We start from the raw sequence: 26356 nt of genomic DNA on the forward strand, positions 1-26356 counted from the left end.
CACTAAGTCTGTGACTGGCAGAAGGAAATGCTTGGCAAATAGAGAGATACAGTGTCTTTACTAATGTCTTACCAAAATGTGTACCAAAATGGAAAGCCTAACTTGCAAAAAGTCTTACAAAACGCTTCATCCAATATGAAAACATACTCCTGGATTTCAGCATATATTTTGAGCAAATTCAACAGGACCTTTGCCATCTCTCTAATTAACATATAAAAATGTCTTTTCATTCTCAAATGCAAGTACTTCCCATATTCCATGAAGCAGAGGCACAGGATTTTGACCCAGGTGGGCCTAGCAGGAGTGTGGTTCCTTATACAACAACCAGTACTGAAAAGTATGTAATCCACACATTTTTACCTTTCGTCTAAAGAAATGTTGCTCATTCCCTAGTTTTTAAAGTAGGTTGCTTCTGATACTGTTTGTGGGGAAAGAAGACAATGAAATATGTTTTCCTCAGTCCAAAAGATTTGAAAGGAGACTACACAGCTGTCAGTACCTGCTAATTATAGTATTTTATGGATATCCTTCTACCCTCTCATGCTGGATCTTACATTTCTGTTTTGGCTCTCATATTGGGAGCATAAATTCTTATCCTCACATTGTCAAAACTGTAATGTATTACTTTCTTAGTGGATTTATATTATAGCCTAAGCCTTTCTCAGTGTTTGAAATCCAGTGTTTGAATAGTGGAATTTTCTATAGATTTCAAGATTTCAAGATCTATAAAGAAATATAACCAGGTATGTAATTACCCTTTATTCCTTTCTCTACAGGTTATTCCAAAGGACTATAAAACTATGACTGCTCTGGCGAAGGCCATTTCCAAGAACGTGCTCTTTGCTCATCTTGATGACAATGAACGAAGGTATGATGAGGTTTATGATTTAAAGAAATCTACATCTTGATATAAGGACAAGAAATTATATTGCATTTTAACTCAGGGATCAAAACTGCTCTCACTGATGCATTTGAGTCATACTAGATGCACACTCACGCTTATGGTATTATGACAGAGAGTAAAATCACAAGCTAAAGAAAGGCAAGAACAGGCCAGAATGTATTCAGGCATATTTAATGTTTTCAAATCAGTTGTGCCCAATGAACTTAATTCTAGGTTACTTAAGGAATTGGCTAAAGTCATCTTAGAAGCCTCTGGGGTTAATTCTGAGAACTCAGGGAAGACAGGTCATGTGCTGGAGGAGTGGGAAAGAAAAAGTATGAGATAAAGAGACAGAAGAGAATTTCAGGAAAATTATTTTGTTCTTTGAAAAACTGGAGCAAACAAATTATGTGTAAGCACCTGAAGGAGACCACAGAGTTCAGTAACAACCAGCGTGACTTAAAAACTTGAAAATGTCCTTCTACAGTTGAGTATCAAGGCTTGTAGCTAGGGAAGGCACAACGGAGGCCAAACAGCTTGACTTCTAGTGATGTTCTCAACATAAGGTATGACAGTTTCATAAACAATCAAGGAAAACATGTCTTCATTGAAACCACGATGGAATCTATACAAAACTGCTTGGATTTCCGTACCAAATAGCAGTTAACAATGGTTTGTCATTCTAATGAAAAGATATATTGAAGTGTGGGAAGGGTTGGTCTGGTTTTCATCATTGTTGTCATTAATGACCTCAGTGGTGGGATAGAGTATGAGTGTTGAATTTTTGGATGACATGAAGATGGGAAGGACTGCTAAAACATTGGGAGAAAGGCTAGAATTCAGAATTATGCTGACAGGTTGAAGAAGTGTTCTACTAAAAGCAGCATGGATTGTCACTGAGCCAAGTGCAGAGAAGTATACTTAGGCAGGAAGAACACCTTTATAACTATTAAGCCTTTTTTTGCAGTTCTGGTAGTTCCTTGAAAAACTATGTGGAGCTCATTGTGAATCATGATCTGAACATTAGTCACCAATGTCAAGCTGTTTTGAAAATACTAACGTTTTACTGGGGTAACTAAATGGGAGAACATGCAAGACGTCCCAGTGTTGGAAAGGTTTCAACTGGAACACAGAGTCCAGATTGGGCACTGCACTTCAAGGATAAACGGTTGGAGGAAGTTCAGGGAAGAGCTGTGGGAACAATCATAGGTCTAGATAACATCACTTCTGAGGAAAGAATGGGATTGGTTGGCCTGCAGAAGAAAAGTCAGGGGCAGAGGGATGCAGTAATAGCTTATAATTGTGTATGAATAATGGTATATGCAAAATCAACTGCTATGTGTGCCAAAGGGAAAGAGTAACAGATTTAAAGTGCAGTAGGAGAGTTAACTCAGATACTAGGAAGAGGTTTCTGACTGCTTGGGTAGGTTGTGGACTCTCCACTACTTGAGGCCATTAAGAGCAGATTTCTAGAGTCTGCCAGGAATGATATAAGTAGTGCCAGTTCTGCCTTGCAGCAGTTAGGCAAAGTGATGTCATGAGGTCTTTGCCAGCCCTACTTTTCTGTGCTTTGATGGTTAGAAAGGACAAAGACTGTCTACACTCATGTTTTTAATACTGGCAGAACATCAGCAGTACAGTCCTTCAGAGGGATTACTCAAGTACTTTCAGTCAAAGCACGTTCCAAGTGTGCAAATTTTGCTCCCTCTCATAGGCGTTTACACAGTTTAGTTACTTTGCAGTCCTAATTATTATGATACCATTAGCATGCACATTTCTGGAGTAATTAGAAGAGGATTAACTTTGCACATTTCTTTTCGCTTTTTCACCCACAGCAGAGAATTCTTGTACAGAACTGCTATAAACCCTAGTTATCCTGTGGGTATGTTGATGTGATAGGTCCTGAAGAGACAGGTTTTAGGGCTGGAAGAGGGACATTTCAGTAATATTTATCAAAGTAGGGTGAGAGAGAAAAACTGAAGGAGAAGTGCTTTTTCTTGCACTGTGCTGATTGTACATCATGGTCATGGTTTTTCCTATCCATTCCCTGTGTCCTATTTACCTCTGTCAGCCAGACAGTACTGTTACAGGTATGTGTTAGGAGTGATGCACACAGATTCTCATATGTATACTGCATTTGGGTTGAAGACTGTCTGCTTTTGCAGTCCTCAAACTATGGCTCGACCAGGTGTATACTGCCTCTGCTGTCAAAAGATTTAGAAGCTTCTTGGTTTCTGGGTTGTGCACTGTAGCATATTCAGCTTCAGATTCATACAATCTCCCTTGCTCCCTTGGGATATGTCTAGGTGCCTCATTCAAGCCTCATGATGAACACAGCAAGCTATTGCTGACACTGGGGGCAAAAAAGGGAACTCACAGGATACATGCATTCTGCTTTGCAGACAGGATTGCAATGAATGGATAAATTGTTCTGTCTTTGCATTTTACTGAGCTCATTCTTGACATCATGCTGTTGCGTTTTTTGGTTTTATTTATGAAATTGGAGCATACTATTGCCCTCACTTCAGCTTGCATCTTGTTGCAGATAATGTAGTTTGGTAAAGTAAATAGTATATGATTTCATTTGGGTTTTGTCCTCTTGGAATGGTCTAATGCTGAGTGAGGTTATTTTGTTTTCTGTGCTGCAGTGGTAGTGTTGGTGTTTATCTTCCTCAGTGCTTTCTACACTGAAGACAGTATTGTTGTTTCATTTAATTTTGTGGTTGACCGTTTGCTGAGTTGCAGGTGTTCACGTGGGGAAAGAATGGACTAACAGGGCTTAATTCCTCATTTACAATGGAAGATTCTTATATTTTTCCTTCTCTGAAAAGATATTTATGTTACTCTGCTCTATGGCTGTGTAGTCCACGTGACTTGTGTTGCACTTGCTGCTTGGCAGCTCTGAAAGTCCTTATATCTGATGTTAACGCTTATTTATAAAGGCAGTGTATAGCATGTTATCTTTGTGTCAGATATTCCATATGAATGGTTAATTGCATGAGAAGCCATGCTGAAGTTAGAGTAAATGTATCTTTTTTGCACTGGTGTCTGAAATAGTTTTTGTTCAAGTCTTATTTTAGATAGCATCTTTTCATGTGCCATGCTTAAAATAGGGTTGCCATTTATCTGTTGCATGCACTCACACGTGCATGCACACATTACACACAGTCTCTGGTGTAAAATTATACTGAAAAGTGAAATTAAAGGGAAACTCAAATTGCATCAGAGCTAGTTATGAGCACCTTTTGCCAACATGTTTGTTTAAAGAGTTGCCAATAGAAAAGCGCAGCTCTGCAAAGGGATGTGGCAGTCCACTGTTTTCTCCTGAGATTTCTCCACTGATTTCAATAAGATCTTGATTAAACTCTGGAGTAGGGTCCTGGTTTTCTCAAAGCCAGTGGCAAAATGCCCATTATCTGAAGTGGAAATGTGCTTTTAACTGTAAGGGAGCTGTTGTTCTCATTTGCAAAACCAGGAATGTGGAGCTTTTTAATAGTATTTCTGTGTGTCCTCTTTTGCCTGGAGCTGGTCTGTTACATGCTCATAGACAGCAAAACCTTAGGTTTACATGGATGTATCATATACTCATTATCCAAAATCTTTGTGAATTGAAGAGAAGCTAGGTGTAAGAAGTTAAATCAAGATCAGGGCTTCACAAAATGAATTTCTTATTGTTTTTTAATAGATATCATTTGATTTTGATTGTTCATTAAAATATTTCACATCTAGCAAAAATACTGGAGCATATTAAAAATTTCTGTGAAATATGGATAGGGTAAATACTTATGAGCTGTGGGGAAAAGCTGAATGTTAAGGGGGTGATGGGCTTAATTATGAGCTGAACAACTTAGTACGTTGCAGGGAGTACATGAATGTGTATCAGTGTGCCTAACTTTGGGCTCATCACCTTGTTAACAGCCCAAACTCAGTTGCAGTCTTCTCTGAGTAGCCTTCTCTCATACGTGCTTTGATGTGTTTTGCTTCCCTGAGTGGGATGTGTGGCAAAGCCCTTCCCTTTCACTTTGTTTGGTGTATTTACTCTGCAGTTACGTATTTAATGCCTGGGTAGTTGTGTGGATTTTGATAGTGCTGTTATATCATCCTGCAGGTCCCTAGGCACAGTGCTCTTAAGTTTTCTCTTCTCTTTTCCCCCACCCCAAATGATGACATATTGGCTAGCTTATGTTCACTTGAGGGTTTGCCCTTTGTTTTGTGTTTCTTCTGTATTCCACTTCCTTTGTGACTCCACTCAAAAACTTTTGGAAGAGACTGCTTAAAGGGTTTTGTTAGGTGAGCAGTGGAGCATATTGGTGTGAGCTCAGATGTGAATGCACCAAGGTTTTCTGGAAAAGCATAGTTCATACTGGTGTGGAAGCACCACACAGAAGCTGTGGAAATGGCCACCAAGAAGACATTTTCCCCAGGCAAAGAGCACACTAAAGACGTAGTTATGATCACTGCAAGGTCAGTGACTGTTGTCCTCACCAAAGCCTTACATATATATGCACAGTCCTGCAGAACATCATCTTGTGTGACAGCTCTAAAGGAGCTCCTTGCAGCATAGAACAACTTCTGATACAGAAGACAGCACTGTGCAGGCTGTGCACCCAGAATAGCTAGGAATTGCTCAGCAGTCTGTCCAAGGATGAACAGCCTTGAGAGGAAACATTGGTGGAGCTGGACCTACAGCCAGGTAAGAGGCATTCACCCTCTCTTTCATTCTACTGGGGACAAGTGAAATGGCAACATTAGTTGTAAGGGAATTTTGCATTATAAACATAAATTTATTTCTTATAGATGGTGTTCTTTGCAACAGTTTGTCTTTAATGTCAGTTGAGAGCAGAAGTCATCTTGTTTCTCTGCTCTTCATTACACCTGTGATTGAAGAAGAATTCCCATTAAAAAAAAATAAAATCCTTAATTATGGCATTTATACCTAATAAAAGAACTCAAAGATGAAATTACAGACTTTGCAGGAATTTATATTGCAGAAAGTGTATCTGTCTTTGCTATGCCCCTCCAGAATGCTGGTGGGAAGTTGCACTTAACGTTAAAGCGTTGTCTTAGGTGACCTGTGCTATGGATTCTAATGGCTGAAAAGTGGCAAGAAGTTCCTTGCTGAACTTATTCCCTGTTGGTTCCAATGTGATGTCATGGTTGAGGTCCATTCTGAAGGCTGTTAAAAGGTTGCATAAACTTTCCCCCTTTTTTTTGCCAGTGATACTTTTGCATATGGAAGAAATCAGCAAAGCAGGGTGCATTGTACTGATGCCCTCTCTGCTGCTTTGGTTTTGTTCAGTCAGCAGGTAGTGAATGATTTCTATCTATGCAAAGACAGAATTACACCCATAACTTGGCAGCATTTTATTTCCTCTCCCACTCTTGGATGTCCAGCAGATTAACATCCTCTAAGGCTTCTTAGTTGTGAAATGGTGTATAAAGTAAAAATTGGTGGCAAGGGGCTAGCCTGATTGTCCTAATCTGTTCTAACCTGGCAGTGTAGCTAGGAAGAATTTTTATCTGTTCTGCATGTAATGCTGAAATACAAGTATATCCACTTGGGTTTGGCATGATGTTGAATTCGGGGGTGGGAGGGGAAGCTGAGAGGGGAAAGGAAGAGATTGTTAGTTTTCCTTCTGTGGATAAAAATGAAAGTTATTTTTTCATCTTTTGTTGACAGGATGTTCTCTGTCTACTGGATGAGGGCAGCCACTGGGAGGGGTGGCAGTGAGAAGGTTCAGAGGTGACCTGCTGCAGAAATGGAAGTAGGACACAAAGCTGACGATTGTCAAGAAGGAGAAAGCAGTGTAACTGAAGCAGAGCAGCGGGTGAGCGATCAGGACTGAGAGCATCAGGAGAGTCAGTCCTACTTCCAGGGTGTCACTGATGCATGTCTGCTCTGCTGCGAGTCATGAGCCATGTCTGTCAGACCCTGTTCAGAAGTTCGGGGGCCTTCTGACCACATAAAGTGGAATGATTAAGCATTAACTATATCTGTATGTAAATGCTATCTAAAATATATATGTAAACGCTAGGTAAAACTTGTTCATTAAGGAATAAAGAGAGTAGATAAATATTTAACAGGCATTTCCAGACTCTACTTTTGGCATTTTAGCTGATACCATAATTATTTAAGTGTTTATTACTAACGTACATGCGGCTGTAATGCCTGCAACAGCTTTCAGAATACTTTTATGTATTTTCTTACTTGGAAAGGGTTGCCCAAGGAAGTTGTGAATGCTCCATCCGTGGCAGTGTTTAAAGGCCAGGTTGGACAGAGCCTTGGGTGATATGGTTTAGTGTGAGGTGTCCCTGCCCATGGCAGGGGGACTGGAACTAAATGATCTTAAGGTCCTTTCCAACCCTAACTATTCTATGATTCTATGATTAATAACAAATTGATTTGTTTGAACAGTATACTCGTGTTGAAACTGCTTTGGAAACAAGAGTCAGGAAGTTGTATTTAATGCTTTTACTAAAATACTGAGCTCTTACAAAGGTGCAAAAAAGCAACAACAAATGAACTAAACAGTAAACAAAACTGCTGTGTGTTTATTACAGCAACACTCAGCATTCCATTTACAGTTGTGTATTGCCTGTATGGCAAAGGTATGAGAATAAAGGGCAGTTTTATTTTCTATGCTGGTCTTGGCGTAGATATAAAGATGGAAACTGGCACTTGTACCAGCCCTGCAAGCCAAGCAATAGGTTCTTCAAGCAAAAATTCCTGTCCTTTTCCCAGCATCCTCCCAAACACTATGGAGTGCACATGCTACTGTGATACTCTAGATGAACTTGGAGGCAAGTTGTTGTAGATACCATCTTGCTGTTAGCATTTCAGGAGCATGTCCTACTACCTTCTTACAAGTGTGTTTTAAATAGCCCTTGTTCTGCAATTCAGGCAGTTTCCTAAGCCATGAGTGGTGGCAAAGTGGGGTCCATTAGGGACTTACCGGGCATAAACAGGTTCTATTTGAAAGACATTAGTGTCCAAATTAAGACTTCCTCAGCACTGAGGCAAAATAACATTCTTAAAATGTATTAAGGGTTGCTGCAGAGGGAAACGAATAATCAGGTACCTGTGTCCCCTGAAGGCAAAACATCAGAATTAGGCTTGAAGTGTACAAGATGGATGTAAACTAGACGTGGTAATAATTTCTAGTGTTAAGAGACTTAGATAGATTGTAGGATCTATAATTGTTAAGAATAGGTAAGGCAAATCTCCTTGAACATAACTTGGTTTGTTCTCAGTTTCGATGGGAGAAGTCTCCTAGCCCTGTTTTTGTAATTCTTGGATCTGCAGTAGTGGGAAACCAGTGTGTTCTTTCTTTAGACATTTATCTTTTTTAAATATATTTGAAGAGTTATTAGTTCACACATCTTCTGTTTTCTCAGCTAAGTGAACCTCATTCTCCCTGTCTTCCTTTGCAGACCAGGTTCCTCAGCCCACTGATCATTTTGTTGTTCTCCTCAACTTTCTTCAGGTGGTCCACCTCTTTCTTGTTTCTTATTTTTCGCAGCAACAAGATATTGTTGACTCCTGCTTAGCATGTGATCACTGGATCCTTGGATCCTTTCTTGCAGAAATGCAACTTTGGAAGTGAATCATCACGTGTATTTATGCTGTTGGTTATTCTTACCCAAGTATGCTCAACTGTGGTCTTGCTATTGAAAGAATACCTATTTTCTCAGACCATTTCTTCATTTTTTATTCAATCTTAATTGTTTTTGTAATCAGTTTAATGTGTCTTTAAGTGCTGGCAGCTCTTTTGCAGCTAGATATTGTCTTCAGATTCAGAAAGCACAATCTTTGTCCAGGTCAGTAATGGCTTGGGTACTTTTTTCAGTACAAGCATAATCTAACATGAGAAAAGTGGTTTTCCATAGCTAATAGATGAATTTTAGTTGTTGTACTGTTGATCTCATATAAAAATATTCTTGAAACTTATTGTGATTAGTGAATTTCAAGGGCATTATTATTGCTATAAGCTTTATTCACTTCTGCATAATACCATGTTTTATTAAAGCACTGGCTGAAGGCCAGCTGGAAAGCCTCATATATGTGGAAGAAACCTAAGACTGCACCATTCAGGAGGAAGATATTTTAGAAACAGGATGCCACAGCTATGACATATTCATTACACATCCTGTATTTTCCTTGCATTTGTAACTTAACTCTTTTGTTAAAAAACAAACGCAGATCTAGCTTCTGCCTGTGCTTCCTATATGCCTACAGTGTGCAGAACAGTGCAAGAAAAAGTCTCTTCCCATGATGCTGCATTAGCATTTCTGTATCTCCAGGAGTCCACACTGTGCTGGAACCACATAGGTACTAAGGGAGGATACTTTGCCTGCTGTAGGCGTCTAAGTTAGCTGGTGCTCATAACACCTCAGTTAGGAGCCTCAGGGTATGGTTTCACCATTGATTTAAGCCAAATTCTGAGCTGGTACCGAAGCAGGAAGTAACACAGTGAGTGCCAAACCTTGGCTGCACATTTCTGTTGCTCTTCTGCCACAGTTAGCCAGATCAGCTCCCTGAAAAGTGATCCTCCCTCGGGGGGTTAGTTTCCAGTCAGATCCGTCCTTTGCCTGCCTGCAGAAAGTGGAGAGGGCAGGGCAGGATCTCCCCTTTTGGCAGCGGCAGGGACTGAAATAAAATTAAATGATGTCAAAACTGCACCTTAATTTCTCTTACTAGTCATTGAACAAAGTCAGAGGATGGAAATGAATGGCTTGAATACCTCTATAATGAGCTATTGTTCCGTGTCAAGAATGCTCAAAATGTAGAGCTAAGCCCCTCAGAAGATGAGAAATGAAAAGAAAGACTAAGAGATGAGAGCGAAATTTCACAGTGAAGCATTGCAGGGTGGGGGGCAGAGGGCTTTGTTGAGTCAGTAACATGGATTCCTTTGGTTATATTAGGATGTTTTATGACCAAAGGATTGGACAGGTTTATTTCACCTCCTTTTTGGTAGTATCAGCAAAGAGAGGAACATGATAGCATCATCCCAAGGCACTTCATGCAAGGTGCACAACAGGGGGGGCTGCATCCTGTGGAGGTTTGTAGAGGTATGAAAGTCCCACTTGTGCTGAAACTCCAGGGGGTGGTCAGTAGACCATGGTAACTTGGGGTAGAGCAGATGTATATACGTATGTGTAACAGATTTGGTACTGAAGAAATTGATGCAACATCTGTGTGGGAGTTCTTTTTTTCTGATCATCAGTTTTTCTGGTCATTAGGTGATTACCCTGTCATTTGAATTCCAGTAAGCAAATAAGAAAAGCAAACTCATCTCTTAAATCAACAACTGCATGCTAAACAAAGCTTTCCTACTTGGATAGCACCAAAGTGTTTTCCAGGTAAACTGCCTGGCGATCTAGCTTTGCTTTGTGACTTTTATGCCTTGTTTGTGGCCTTGATTTAAAGTGGTATTTAAAAGTGCATGTTCAACTGTGAGTTGTTCCATTGACTTGCTATAGATGTCAAAGGAACTATTCCTGTGTTTAAATGGAAGCACATTCAGTCCTGCTGAATCAGAGCTTGCCAATGAGGGATACTACTTAAACTACAAAAAGTTATGGATTTTGGAGACAGCAGTCATCTGGCAGCAGAGATGGAAATGAAACCAGGTAGAATTGCCCAGTCGTTTGGAAAATAAATGATCCAATTCTCCATTCAAGGATTAGCTATGAATTTAACACTGACCTTATTTTCCAGTACATCCATCTCATTTATCCAAGAGTTATTGTCTTTAATTATCATTGTGGTGCCTGCAGGCAGCAGTCTTTAAATTAGTTACGCAAAGTTCTGCTCTCAGCAGTCATCAGGAGATTGTATCTGCTTTAGTATCTATCCTTTTACAGCAGCCTGACAGTGTACAGATTTTGTACTAGGGATGTACTTTTTGTGATGTCAGTATTTGGCCTGGTAGATAGGTTATTCTCTTAAACATAACTAAAAGCACACACATTTGGTATTTCTGGATATTTTTATCTTGAGAAACAAATACTGTCAGTTCATAGCTTTTTAGAGGTTGTGATTCACCCTCAGTGTTTTGTTAGACAGTTTATGTTCTTCATCACAAATACTAGTGGAGCCATGCCTAATGGTAGTTATTTTGAATTCTGCATAAAGTGCTGGTTTACATATGGGCAGTATGTCACCCGTTCTGAAAGACAGAGTTAGAGTGAAGAAGTAATTTACATAAATCCTATTTAGATCTAAATAAAAATAGCCTGAGACAAATAGTATTCATCCATGCTCATGAAAAAATCTGGGGTGTAAACTTCTCTATATGTGAAATACAAAAATTAAGATTACTGATGAATTTAACAGGCCTTGTAAAACTTTTCTACCAGCGCAGTATATATATATATATATATATATATGACTGTGTCTTTGTGTGCTTCTTTACACAACAATTAGCTGGCAGTGGTTCTGAAAATGCATTACTCAATACTAAGGCTTTCCAGAATTAAACACAAAGGTTGACTAAAAGAACATCCACTCTTCTCAGCAAGTCTTTTGTCTTCTGCATCAGAGCAGCCAGAAGCAGTAATTTGTGCATGGATGAAAAAAGGTTTATTTCAACTAAAGTGCTTTAAAACGATGCTTCCTTCCCCCCCCCAAGAAGGGTCGTAGGCAACCTGTCAACAGTTACTCCTACTCTAATAAGTCTTCATTAGGTGACTGATCCTGCAACCTTGCACAGCTTTGAAAGCCTACGTGTCTTCAAGTGGGAATATTACCAGTACCGGTACTGGAGGATCAACTGTATGATTAAGTTGCTTAGTTATTCATTTAGAAGAGGATGTTCAAAGAGCTTAAAGGAAGTGGATACTCACATTGATTGATACGTAGTGGGAAGTGAACATTGAACTCCTGTAAGGTTCTCTTGAAAATCTCCATCTTATGTTCTGAATGGTTAGACCTGTGCGTTGCCATTATGAGATGACATCAGCTTAGTAACTCCACATTTGGAAAGACAGAAGGAAATTGACCTTCAAACAAAAAATAATCTATAATACTATGAGGTTTAGTGATTTTTTTTTTTTCCTTATAGAAAGAGAGGATTCAGCTCAACAACCAGATGAAAATTTTCTGTCAGTCCAGTGCACTTAATGGAAATACCAAGTGTAAGTTATTTGACTGTTAGGCTGCTAACTCTGTTTTAATGAAAAAAAATCTGACAAACCCAAACAATGATTTAGTTCTTGTTTTACAAATCTCTTACTAAAGACTTTGACCTGAAGTACATCGCATCTTGTGAGGTAACAGCTGGTCTATCATTGTCTTTGGAAAAAAGTAACAGTTGCTAAGATTTCAAGAAACAAAGATGGTCTTTGAATCAACTGGAACAGCTGTAAGAGACTGACACACCATGCACTGTCAGCTGCTAAATTCAGATATTCAGACTGCCTGAAATGAGATACTTTAACCCTTTGGCACCATCAGATTCCTTTTCTCCCTGTTTTTCTTAAAAAAAAAGCCAGAAAAATAAATTGGGTTTTCAGTTTGCCTTTTACTTTCAGAAATTTAGAGAAAAAGCTCACAAAATTATCAGTTTCTTTGTAGGCATTTTGCTTTTTATATTTATTCAACATCTGATTTATAAGCAATATGAACAGATGCTTGTTGACTGATGAAGTTTGCATTAGAATAGTATAACAGGCATTGAGGAGAAAATACAAAGTTGTGGATCCAAAAAACAGTGTCAGATACTATTTTAAGGCACTCAGCATCTTCCCAGTTTTATATGTGAACAGTGTATTTAGTTTAACGAAGCAGGATTAAAGTGACTTTTAACATATCTAGAAAGGAAAAATAAATGATAGCAGCAGTCTCTTTAACGGACAGAGGCATGTGAGATCCAAAAGCTGGTGGCTGAATTTGGGCACATGCAGACTGGAAAAGTTTAGGTTGTTCTTTTTAGAGTAATCAGGGAACTGATCCATAATTTAAATTAGCTTGGGATGTGGCAGATTTTCCATTACTTGAAGCCTTCTGATCAGGCTTGGCTGTGTGCTGTGCTTGTTCTTGCAGCACTTTCTGAAATGCTCCAGAATATTGTGGGGTTTGTTTTTTTTCTCAAAGATGGCAAAATGTGATGACATGAAAATTTATTTCACTTAATGAAGAGTCAGCAACCATCTCATATGAACAAAACACTTGTATGACTTCGGTACGCCTGTAAGCCAAGCTGTTACAACTTGGAGCCTGACTGATTTTTGGATGCCTGAAGTAGGCACATATTGGAATTCTTGCTAAACCATTGTTCTAGTTCAGTTACAAATGATGGGATATTATTCAGAAACTCTCAGATTTTGTAGTCTCTGTTAGATGGTATCAGGAAAGTCGCAGTTGCCTTGGCATCTATTCATTGGTTACTTCTCAATGCTGCCCAGCATGGCTGATCTTACCGCTGATAGGGAAGGTGAAGCACCCAGCACGTGATGCCCTGAGCCCTCTGCTTTTATTGGTGCAGAGTTCTGCTGATTAGATGATGCGACTGGTGTCTCAGCACTGAACTCTTGTTTTTTTGCCTGAAGAGCCATGCTGGCTCAAGCTTGCTCCTAGGTGATTTACTTCAGTATTTCCAGGCAGTGCATAGCGATGGCTTCTTATAAAACCCCCTACTGAACATATATAACCTTTCTTGTGCCCTGTACTTTTAGGTCATGATCCTGTTTCATCTGGATAGCTAAAAGATTGGCAATTATCATCACTGTTTGCTGAATAAAGTTAAATTTATTCTTTTGTTGTGCAAATTACAGTGTGAAAAAAGTAGATTTATGTCATAACCCCAGAGAGTTTCAGAGTTCTTTGCCCACATGAATGAGTGTCCTAGAGTAAAGGCTGACATAAATTGAATGATTTTCCAGATGTGATAATTGAGGTAACCAGAATAAACTGCTCAATTTAGAGCTTGAATTCTCGTGTAATAGGAAAGCACTTTACTGTCTTGATAGTCTATTTTATATTTACAGTTACTACAAGGTCTGTGTAAAGACTAAACCTGACATCCCTCTCTCCATTTTCAATAAAAGACCAAATTTGCTGTCATTAAGCTAAATTCCAGCTCTGGTTTCCACATCTTTGTATTTTTCATCTGTCCGATATCTGAGAGATCTGTTTGTCATGAAAAGTCAGGGAGAAATGAGAAACAAAACAACAGATTTACATATTTTCTGAACTTAATATAGGCTTTTTTTATTCTTTGTTAAAAAGATTTGTAAGAAGACTTTGCTGCTACCTTTGAAATGCTTGCTCATCTTTTTCCTAGCAGAGGCCCATCACTATCTAAGGAGGTGAATGGGAATTCTGTTTCAGTATCCAGAAACAGACGCTGGCCTTTTGACATCCTGATAATTCCAAGAACAGACAACTGAACCTTCACCAAGATAGACTGGATTTATTTGCTGTGTTAAAATTTTGTAGTGGTGCCCTGATTTCAAGTCCTGACAGTTTCATCACTGCAGCTGACCCATGTTCCTTTCTGCAGTGCAGTGACAACATCCGTGCAGATTTTCCCTTGGCTTTTAGAAACTTGGTTTTAAAATACTGGTAAGATGTGCTTCATTCAAGTTTGCTTGCTGTTCTTTAGTGGTGTGCTCTGTTTCCTCTCTTATTTTTTAAATCCCGTGCTTTGACTAGAACTTATTTCCAAGAATATGAAATTATTGTTCTATTATTAGAGCACAGTGTTTGAGTCCTTGACAGGTTGACAAGAGCTTTGCAGCACTTTGTGGAAACAGCCCTTCCTAATCAAAACTGTCCTCAGCAACATTAGTCAGCTTACCCTGATACTAAAATACAGCTGAAAATAAGGCTGCTTAATTGCTTGGGCAGTGTGTTGTGGCATCTGGGACTCAGTGCTCTCCTTTTCACAGTCACCGCACCCTCTGATACTGACAGTCATCCTCAGAGCAGGAGTTAGCCACAAATGTATTTTTAGTGTCTGCTCCCTTACATACATGTCCTGATCGAGCTCTTCATAGATTCCAACATCTATCAAGTTTTCTGGGCTGTCGTATACTGTATTAATATAGGCTCATGGTCATCTGATTCCTGGCATTTTTTTGTGATAAGTAAGTTGCATTTAGACTAGAAAGACAATAGACCTACTCATTTGGTACACCTTCGAATATTCCTTATGTTGCAGGGTTTTTTTCACTGGCTTCTCAGTGTTTTCATTTACTGTGCTCTTTGGCTTTGGGACTTCCTTCCTCTTCTGGTTTAGGACGTTAGCCAAAATCAGCACTTGAGAGCTGATCTTCAATATGCTCAGTACAGGATTTTTTTAATTACCTGGGCTTTAAGTCATTATGTGAGAAAGTTTAGATTTCTTTTGCAGCAACTTCCTATTAAAACAATTGTGTGACGAATACTGTGAACATTAATGATGTGCATTTAGACGAGTTTCATTTTCAAAGGATGCTTTCATGGAAAACAAGGTTAAATTGTGTGTGAACAATGGAGATTCTGCAACCAGCTCTAATAGGTAGTTCCTTTCTTCCTTCCAATACTTTGTGTTAGAAATCAGATTAGAGCACAAGAAATGCAGAGGGGAAAATACAGAGTTACATTGTTTTTAGACTCCAGAACCATGTTCTTAAAGCCCACGGGTGACATGATGAACAATTCATGTGAAGGTTACGTACAGCTTATTTCTGCTGAACTTCTCCACATGTCTTGTTTATTCCTTTTATTTGTGGTGTTGCTTTGTTCTAGTGCCGTAGTGACACCCTCTGGCAATGGCAGGAGGGTTTCACTGCCGTTAGGGAGCTCTTCAGCAACTGGTGAGCAATCCCCTGGAAAGGCATTGGTGTACCCTTGTGCTTCCTTCCAGCTAGTTTGGCTCAAGACTAAAAATCACACGTGAAGTTAATGAATGTTGTACATGAACAAGATGGCTAATTGATATGAATTAAAGTACTGAGTAATAAATAGTGTTAGGCAGCTTTTCCATTGGTGAGCAGCTTAAAAAGTCTCCCTTTATATTTCAATTAATGTATTTACATCAACTCTAAAGCATACTTTTCTCTTCTGGACTGCAGCCTCTAAGCAAAGCCTTACAGATTCTCCTTCTGCTGTGCAGCTCACACCAGAGGAGAGCTGGCTCACTGATCTGTTTTACCTGTGAAATAACAGGGTTTTAAAGATGGAGAAGCTACTGTGAGTTGTCTGCCTACAGTTAGTTTGTATTTTGAATTGGTAATGCTTTTATTTGTGCCGTTTTACACTATGGGTCACAAGTGTGGCGGCTGAGGCTTAGAGGGAGGCGTTGAGATGCCTTAAGTCCTATTAGAATCAAAGTGTTGGAGATAATGATTTTTGTTGGATCTAGATCTGTGTCTCATTTCGATAAGCACCGCTGTGCATGTCTACAGGGCAAACTGGTAGTACCTACATGGTCAAGTTAGGGCAAGCAACTGCCTGGCTGTGGCAGCACAAGGATCTGTGCCGGGTACCTCACCTGGCTTCTCAGCATTCTGATTTAGCCCAGATGCAGAGGTTTGTCCTGCTGGACTCCTTCCAGCACTCAAGCAAAGTTGAAGGTTGTGTTGTTAGAGAAACCTCCATGCATAAATGGGGAATGGTAGTTCTGAGATAGAAACCTTAACAAGGCCTCTGTTCCATTATGACTTTTATTGATCTGCTTGGAACAAATCCTTCTCAGTCCCATAGCAGAGACTGAGCTGATCTGGACTGCCACTGGGGACTTTGAGTTACGACACAGAGACTTCTCAGCCTCACGATGAAATATGAAGGTCTGGCTCAGCTTCTGAAAGCCGCCATCGTATCTGCCACCTGGGGTCACTGTGTTCAAGGTTATTAAAATGGAGAAGTATAAAGTAACAAAGAAAATATAAGCAGTCAAAAGCGTACTTCCAAACCCTAACCCCACTGGAAGCTAAAATTGAGATTGCCATAAGTACACGTGTGTACATTGTGTGTGAAAAACTGAAGCCCTGTATTTCTGTTTACTGTATTTCAGTGTGTAAACAGAAATCTGTTTTAACAGGTCAGAGATTTGTATAAAGCAAGAGATGAACCACATGAAAAACATTATCTCTTTTAGAACTTACTGCATTTTGTCTTAGCTCTTCTGCCTATTGGTTCACATAATGTATTACAACTGACTTCAACAATCTTTGCAGCAGTGTAATTTTGTGGTTGGGAAATCTTCAGTGGTCTTGACATTGATCTTGTTTTGCACTGGAATTACTGCACATCTCTCAGTGGCTTTTTGTATTATTTACACATGTGAGATTATAGGTGAGTCTAATACGTATTTTGAATCTACACCCATCTTACAGAATTTCTTAAGTGTGCTATTATTTAAACCTTTGTCTCAGCTAACCCCACATGACATATTATGTACCAGCAGTACTTCTAAAAGGCACTTCAGCTGAGTCTTCAGGCTGGCTAGGCTTAAAGTTGTCAAAATAGGCATTTATGTTAAAACTCCTCAAAATGCTATGTGGATGTGAATCTTTCTTTGAAGGTGCTGCATCATGAGAGAGAAAAGGCTGGTAGTGTGCTGAGAAAAGAGAAGCTTCAGACCATACAAATGCTACTTCAAACCCCATTTATTGTCAGAGTGGCATCAGCAGTGTGTGTGCTGCTCAGAAGCTGGATATCCCCCGTACTCTTTGAGAGCTGTCTCTAACAGCAGCTGCAGAATTTCTGCCTGGTAGTCTGAAAGAGCAAGTCAAAGCTAAAGGAGTAAGGCACAAAAACCGTTTTCCCACTGTCTTCTATTCCCAAATCCTTTCATACAGACTTGTAGGTACCCAGAGAATGTATTTCTACTGCTGTACCTGGCCACTGGGTGTCCTTCAGTAGAGCTGAAGAAGATACCGTACATCTGTAGAATGCAGCTTTTATTTTTTCTCAGCTGAATATTGCTGAAACTTCTAGATAATGTGGCTAAGACATTGCACAGAATCCAGGCTGCTCTTCAATATGAAAGATTGGTAAATCAGTATTTTGACCCATTTTTGTCATTACTAATTAGAAACTGTGTATAATTTACATAATGCTTTTGTTGACATATCTATGCATGTGATTAGATAAGTACTTCAGTTGCAGTTGTAGTTGAAGGAGAATAGGGTGGTAAAAACAGTATTGTATATAGTAATGTTTCTTCTCTAGGCCTTTGCAAACAGAAACTCTTTGCAAAGAATTTTTTTTCAAAGACTTTCCAGTTCTTTGCAAAAACATTCTTTGCAATACTGAAGTGTTATATAGTGTCATGGTTTAACCCGAGCTGAGCATGATGTTCTATGGTATGGAATATCCCTTTAGCTGTCCTGGCTCTGCTCCCTCCCAGCTTCTTGTGCACCTGCTCACTTGCACAGCATGGGAAACTGGGAAGTCCTTGATTTAGAGTAAGCACTACTTAGCAACAACTAAAACACTGGTGTGTTATCAACATTATTCTCATACTAAATCCAAAACACAGCACTGTACAGCTACTAAGGAAAAAAAATCAACTCTATCCCAGCAGAAGCCAGGGCAATAGTCAGAATTGCTTTACTCCTATGCCTTTTCAAGGGAAATTTTCATCACTGACACCACCCCTAAATAAAATTATTTAGCATCTTTTGTAATTATATGATCTTTAAAGCATCTCTAGGGACCACATTCCTATTACAATCAATATTCTTTGGAGTAATTAATTACTTGTATCATCACAAGGTCAGAATCATAACATTATGTTTTCATCTCTTATGGTGAGATAGCTCCTCATACAGGGTATCATGCTGCTGTACACATAATTAGTATTATATGAAGAATATAAATTAACATGTTAGTTTTGATGCGAATGTTGATGAGGTTGGAAAGGCATCATTAATATGCTCAATAGTGCAAAATAATACTTCCGATTTTAGCTTCCTTTGCTTTTCCTTTCAACTAGTTAAGCTAAAAATATGCACATGCGAAAATATTACACATGTGAAAGTGTGTGGAATGTGAAGTAAGAGAGAGAATTGCAGCCCTTTGGGTGAGAAAACAAGATGTTCAGTGCTGAGACACCAGTCTCATCATCTTGTCATGAGAGCCAGGCAAAAGGGAGGGCTTAGTGGTACCCCTTGTTGCCGTAGGAACTGGAAGGATTGGTCCTCCTGACACAGCAAAACAGTATGGCTATAGTAGTGTGCAGCGGGGTGGGTTTTATTATTGGTTGATTATGTTCCGTATCAACTGCTAACTCCATTTGGAGCTGCTTACTGCACTTTTTCCTTCTCTGTGGCCTAGGTTGTTTTAAGCATTGTTGAACTTGAGCAGTCCCTCGAAAGCGTATTGTCTAGTCCTCAGTTAACTGCTGCTAATGGATCAGATAGAAGATTAAGGCAGAAGATCCTCGTGGATGTAAATCAATACTTATTAATGCCATCGAACTGTGTTAAGTCTCAGGAGAAAGGAGAATCCAGCTGTAGTTATCTGATTTGTAGCTTGATAGAAAGTCTGTGTAGGGCACTAGGAGAAAGGATGAATGGACGTGAAAAGCAAATGATGGAAAGCTTTGTGAAGTGTATTTCTGTTAATAATAGTTGACTCTTAAAAGGTGCTCTTTGCTTGTTGTGCTTTCAGCTTTTTATTAAGAAGGGTAAGTAACCGTTATCTATGTTGACCACTTTTTGGATATCCTTTGCTATTGTGGTTGATGAGTAAAATTACAAAGTGAGTTTCTGATCCTGAAAGTGGATCTATGCAAATAAGCTCTTATAATCTGGAGGAGCTCAGTGGATGTCAGTGGAAGCTACTTCAAGCAGAAGGATTAATCGATATTAGATTTATGGTCGCATAAAAGGAGCTGTGGACAAAGTAAAGGAGCTGTGAACTGGGAGCAAAACAACAGAAAATATTGGTAGGAGAGAATTAAATTGTGCTCTCAGATAGCTCTTTGGTAAAAACTCAATCAGAAAGTCACCCATTAGTTTTTACAAATTCTGAGAGCAGTCAAAACTTGGCTGCCTTTCATAGTTCCTGGAAGTCTCACATAAAAAAAGAGTGTATTTCTAATGTGATTGAATTAATGTTTCCCTGTTATTGGAGTCTGCTTTTTCCTTTCTTATTTTTGTTGATTTAATTAATGCAGGACTATAACACTGAATCATCTCAACATTGCACAGATTTCAAGTATATGACTTTAAAACCAGTATGTTTTCCTGAATTTTTCTAAAGTTTATGGTTTTTCCTTTACTTTTGTAGTGGTTTTTAGTTCTTTCCTCCCAGATTCAGATTCTTTGCTCTTGTAATAAAGAGGGTGACTCAGGTTTCCAGTCACAGAGGCATGAAAAATCAGTATAATTAAAAGTCATACATAAAGCAGATTTATAAGTTTGCTTTTCTAAAATGCAAATAAGATATGAGAGAAGACTCACCCTGGTGGCCGTGTCTTGGCAGGGGGATTGGACTGGATGATCTCCAGGGGTCCCTTTCAACCCTAGTGATTCTGTGATTCTGTGTTTGCTTACCTGTGTTGTGTGGCAAAATCCATCCATTGCGCTTGGAGATTTGGTGATTGGTAGGATATTGGAGTTACATTTATTGAAAACTCTGGGTTTAACTCACAGGATGTTTTTAGTCCCTGGCTTATATTATTGATATAATTTCTGGTCGAGTTGAATTCTCTTCTGTCTCTATTCCCCTGGCACTCACAGTGATGCCACTCTGCTTTTTTTCTTAACTCCGTAGGTTTTACACTCTGGTAATTTTCCACTTTGCTTCTCCTCCTGGCCCTCAGTGTGCTGCTCTCTTCCACTTTGCAATTTCTGATTTATTTCTGGCATCTGTTCAATTTCAGGGAAAAAAAAAAGTATTCTAGCCCATGAGTCTTGAAAGGCAACATAAATTCCCTTTTTATCAACATTCGTCAATTAAAAGCAGATATTAACAAACGTGTTTATAAATTGACTATTCCAAATTTATGTTGATAATACCTTACACCGTTCGTTCCATATATATAACACTTTCATATGGCGGATGAGATGTTTCAGTGAGACTATATACAAGTGCAGAAATAAAATGCATTCACTATACCCCAGTGTCACACTCACTGTGTGTACACTCACGCTTCTACACATGTGCGTATAGGTTGCTTTGAAAGATGAACTCGTGTATGATAAGATATAAAACTGAAACCTGAAATTTGGGCTCTCAAGTTTGGTTCAAGGCCAGATTCTGGAAAATGATTTGAGTTCTGATTCAGGCAAAATTCCTTGAATATGTTTTTTTGGCAAGATTTTGAGAACAGCTGATCTTTTCACATTTTTTCCATTTGGGTTAGAAATCTTAAGAGAGTAACCAAGATGCCACTGAAATGTTGCTGTTTGCTGCTCACTGAAAGGAAAATGCAACCCATATACTTGGTGCCATAATCCTGGCATTTTCCTCTGGTGTGTCTAGATGATAGATAATGCCATTTAGGAGAGTGAGTTGAAGTTAATTGCAAAGCATTACTTATTAGGTTTAAAAGAGATAAAAATCACAGGGCATTCTAATTTCTTAAGACACTGATTAATATAACAGCTACAGAGAAAAAACTGGCAGTGAATATGTTTCTAGGGAGTTTGCAGGATTGCTGGTTTATGCATTTTCTTTTACAGCCTACACAGTTGGAGATAATTCAGAATCTTAATGTTTAAGAGTAAGCCAAGTATCTAAAATCTTGTGACCATATTTAGGGATGGATGAAATGTTTTGGTTAAAATAGCTAGCACTCCCCTACACATGCCCATATTTCTGTCTGGTCTTCAGACTGGTGAAAGGAAGAAAGAGAGAGACCTCAGAGATTTCCTTTTCTTTTAGTCCGTCAGCTGGGTGTTAATGATCTCACACTGCTTATTCCTGTACCCAAATGCCTCTGGACCTGGTTGAATCACACAGTGCCTTTACCAGTTACTGGATTCATCCACAACTCCATTTTAGTTTAATCATTCCATTAGGGGAAGATGGAGAAACGCTTTATGGCATGCGGCACTGGTTTGTTCTGCGTCTCATCCAGCATGATGCCAGACTATGCCAAGCAGGATCTCCGGACAAGGGTGGAAGAATAGGGGGATTATGGGAATGGTACCATTATTTTGGCCTTGCACCTTCTTTCTTGCTCTCCCACTGGTACTGACCTTTTCCAGTTGCTCTCATCCCCTGTCCATCTGGCATGTTTGTCTGGATAAAGGCTGTCTGCATCTCTGGTGGGAATGTGCAAAATATGGAGAGGGCTAGTGCAGTTTAAAAATAACATTTATTAGCAGATAGATTAAAGGCTAGAGAAGGATGCTTGGTGGAACAGTGAGAAAGGCAGTCCCAGGCTACATCTGTAATAATAGAACTCTTGCAGTAGTCTCAGACAATCTGTTCCCAGGATGTACCAGGACATACAGCTTTACCCATGGCTGTGCCAAGAGACCAAACTCCGCACATCTCCTGATAGTAATTCAGCACAACGCATGCAGTTAGATGGATTCTCTGCCTCTAACTGAAATCTAGACTGTGTTCAAAAAAACTCCTAAAGCAGGCAGAATTAAAGAGAATTCAGCTATATAGGAGGTGGATTCTGAAAGCTACCGGTGGCAAAATGGAAGATTGTTTTTGAAGAACAAGATGTCTCATTCCTGACCCTGTTGCCTTCCGTGCGAGCCAGGGGGAGAGCACTGATGCCAATCCAATAGGCATGCTCAGCAGATGTCCAAGTCTCTGGTTTATATCCAGTGATACTAAAGATTGTTTATAAAGGCAAGACGTTATTGTTTTGAGTGTTTGGCACTGCCTCTCATCTTTTAAAAAGTTGAGAGGAACAAATCTGATGAAGTTTCCAGCTATTTCATCTCAGTTACAAGAGTAGGCTGTCAGAGTGTCTTCTCTGACAGCAGCCCTGCACTTGTTTTACTCTTCGTTTCCCTGCTAGGAAGCATTGATTTGTTTGTCCTTGAGTATGCAGTCTAAATCTCTTGAATCATTAAGTTCTGCCATCTGATACTTTAGAAAATCAAGTCATCAGATAACCTAAATGAAGGTATTTTTATTTTCTCCAGTGTATTGGGCTATAGTTGATGGAAAGCTGCTGCATTACACTACTGTTCCCATGGCAAGAGAGCATCTAATTTCCAGACTAAATGTTTATATGTGTTGATTTTTCATGCCTTCGTTGTCCTTTAGTTAAGTAACTCTTTTTTGACTCTGATGTTGACCCTTACTCTTACCTCTCATCTCTGTGTATTTCTTAATTAAAATGAAATCTGTTCTTATTGCTGTAAATGATTCAGACTTGTTTCTTCTTTTCTGAAAGATAGGCTCTGCAATACACTTATCACCCCAGAATACCCTTTTTATATATCTTTCTGGATCAAATGCATCTTGTTTCTTTGTTTCTTTTGCACATGGTTGATTAGAATTGTGCACAATATTAACAGGAGATCATTTACAGAACTTATTTTTACAGTGTTATTAACACTTCCTTGCTGACTTGGAAGTGACCCCTCTGATACTGATACAGGGTGGTTTTGCTGTTTTTTCCTGGCCAAGGGTAAAATGGGTAGCTTACAGTTATCCAGTGATTTAATAAATTCATACTAAAGTAGAAATCATTGCCGTAACTTCTACATGCATAGCCTTTCATGTTAGATTACTGAATTGCATTCCAACTTTATTACTTCAGTCATCAAAAGCATCCATTTCTGTCCTGTGATACTCTGTGTACCTCTGAACACAGCATCTCCACTTCTTAAGACTGTGCCTTGAAATATTCTTCATAAAATCACCTCTGGGCTTCTTCTTCCACTTCCAATATGGACTGTTGTTAATCCCCCTTAAATTATTGCCTTAAAAACATTATGGTTCTTCTTCCTAATCAGTTTTCCCATTTGAAACAGCAGTTTAGCTCATAGCACTGAACATGCTTCCTTGAAGAATTGATTGATTTATTTTGTCTAGAATATCAGTTATCAAATAAAGGGAGAAAGCAGATATTGCAGTGGGCCTCATTTTCCAATTACCTCTATGACTTTCATTAGTCTTGCCTTCAAAGTTTGTCTTTAAGCCTTGCATCAGTGAGGTTGGACTAATGGTGAATCTATAGCTGCCCAGGTTACCTTGGGATGACATCAATCTGTAGCCATCAAAGATGATGAACAAAGTGCCTTTTAGTTCAGTGTTTTCTGAGTTGATTAATAAAAGGTCAGGCATTCACACTGCAATCCTGATTTCACATCAGGAAAAATACACCTTCCTGAGCCTTTTGGAATAAGAACTTCAGACTGTGGGATGTCTCACAGATGTAGGTTTGAAATGAATGAAAACTAACTACTAGGCTATCTCCTCCTCAAAATGCTAGTGAAGTAGACAGTATTTTTAGAAATCTCTATTTGTAATTAAAAAAACAAACAAGAGGTTTATGCTTCTCCATTTTTTCTCCCAGCAGGTCACCGAGTCACTACTTCTCTTAAAATCTCACCCAAAACTTCCCTTGTTATTTCCTCATCATTTTGCCTGCTGTGAAATAATTACCATATAAAATATGTCACCATATAAAATACACATTGCATTGCATTAAGAATCCATAGTGGGCTCTTCACGGTAGCCAAAAGAGCTTGAGTTTTAAGGGAAACTTTTTGGCACTATTTCAAAGTGAAAGTGGGATTAAATGTAAATATTCTGAATATTTTCATTGTGATTGCTGTTCACTGATTGTTCCTTTTAGAAGCATCCTCACAGGGGTAAACAGTTTGCAAGAAACAATCTGCCTGTTCTGGACACAGCTTCTACTCAAAGGAAACAGCAGTCCTTTTGCTAAGCGTTGTTAATCGAGCCTCTTTTGGCATTACATTTTCCTGAACACCATTGTCCTGAAATTACCAGTTCTGAAACCCCATCAATATGGATTTTTGGCTTATAATTTTGAAAATCTTGGCTGTAAGTTTTATATAGCAATTCTGTCTGTTGAGAAAACACTTAGATCTCTTCTGGATTTAGAAGACAGAGTACAAAGACATTTTGTCTTTTGCTTGTCAGTTTATTATCTTCCTTCCATGTTCCAATTTTTGTATAGCTGAAAATCACTTTTCCTTTCTTTGCAAGCTAAGAAATAAATCCTGCTTAAGAGTGCAGCCGTTCTGCCATTCCTTGAATTGCTAAGAACATTAATAAAATCCAATGAAATATAGAGTGCTCATGTTAATGAGACTTCGGAGGCTTTTAAAATATTTGGAGCAATAATATTTCATGGATTGTTTTGGAGTACTCTCTGTAGAGGTCAACTGTGATATGATCACTGAAACCTGTGGATATACTGTAGCCTTAGGAAACCTGCGTAAAAATAAACCACAAGGCTTTGATAGACCAAAACAGTCAGCAGGAAATAAGGGCAGAGCTATACACCACCCAACACCAGTGGCATGAGAGAGGCCATTAAAACAAATAATATAAATGAGCCTGAGATCGATGTAAGACCTGCAAGGTGATTAATGCCTGTGGTGACAAGTTGGAGGCATAGGAGGAGATTAAAGATTAAGTTAAAGGTAACAGTGCTAACAGGCCTTTTCCTGCCCAGCACTTCTAATTGGTCTCCCTTCCTGCAAATCCAATGGCCAGCACTGCCTGTGCAGCACCAAGCAGCACATTCCTCTCTGGGACTTGTCAGGCTGGTAAATAACTTTTTTTAGAGCACTTTGTTCTGTCTTTGGTTTGTTGAGGTTTTTTTTTTTTCCTTTTTCCTCTTCTTCTTCCCTTTTCCTTTTTGTTTTTTTTTTTGCCTGTTCTGTTGTCCCTTGGATGCACAGGAAAAAGTTCCGAAGCTGTCCCCACTGGCTTTAGGCACTGTCCTGTATTGGCACAGTAAGATAACGTTGGTGAAAACCAGCCTCTAGCTGCCAGTGCCGGTACAGTTTGCAAAGGGGAGGCCACCAGGAGGCATGCAAATTTCTCTCACTTGGCTTTCCAGAACAATTGTTCAAAGAACAAGAAAAACCTTGTGTATGAAAACAGCCCAGTCTCCTGAGCCATTAAGGCTTAGTTGTAGTGTATCTGCTGCCTTATTTGCGGAAGGTTTTAACACTTGACCTGAAAAGTCAACAAAAGAATCACCGTCTCCCATCTTAATAAATTAAGTTCTACCTTCTCTAATCACTTCCTACAAACACACAAAGTCATCTGTTTCCTTTTGGCTTAGATCTTGTATACTGTTTGGAGGAAGAAGGTCTACTTTTGTCAGCACTCCTGTTAAATTTATTTGCTTTTCTAGTTCAAGGAAAAAAGCCTATGACTCTGAAAGTCATCTAATGCTTTTATTTATTTATTTTGCTCAGTTTGATTGATATGTCTTTGTTCTGAGCTCATACAAAACTGGCCACAACTACAGTAAAAGTGCCTCTGTTAAAACACTTCCAGAATACCCATGTATTCCCCTCCTGCGCTCATCTTGCATGGGAAGAAACTTGACCTTAGATGAAGGTGTATTGAATCAG

The 26356-nt window shown here is 39.1% G+C and overlaps 1 protein-coding gene across 4 annotated transcripts in view; it reads left to right on the forward strand.

Moving 5' to 3' along the window:
- PRKAR1B (protein kinase cAMP-dependent type I regulatory subunit beta) overlaps positions 1-26356 on the forward strand; it is a 101470-nt gene that overhangs the window by 19815 nt on the left and 55299 nt on the right. For all 4 annotated transcript variants that reach the window (XM_062607985.1, XM_062607988.1, XM_062607987.1 and 1 more), the window contains exon 4: positions 777-868. In XM_062607985.1, the coding sequence (XP_062463969.1) occupies positions 777-868 (92 nt within the window). The remainder of the gene's footprint in view (positions 1-776; positions 869-26356) is intronic.

The sequence above is a fragment of the Pezoporus occidentalis genome, unplaced genomic scaffold (assembly GCF_034315485.1).
Source record: "Pezoporus occidentalis ecotype Australia unplaced genomic scaffold, CSIRO_AGI_Poc_V1 ctg128, whole genome shotgun sequence".
NCBI lineage: Eukaryota > Metazoa > Chordata > Aves > Psittaciformes > Psittacidae > Pezoporus > Pezoporus occidentalis.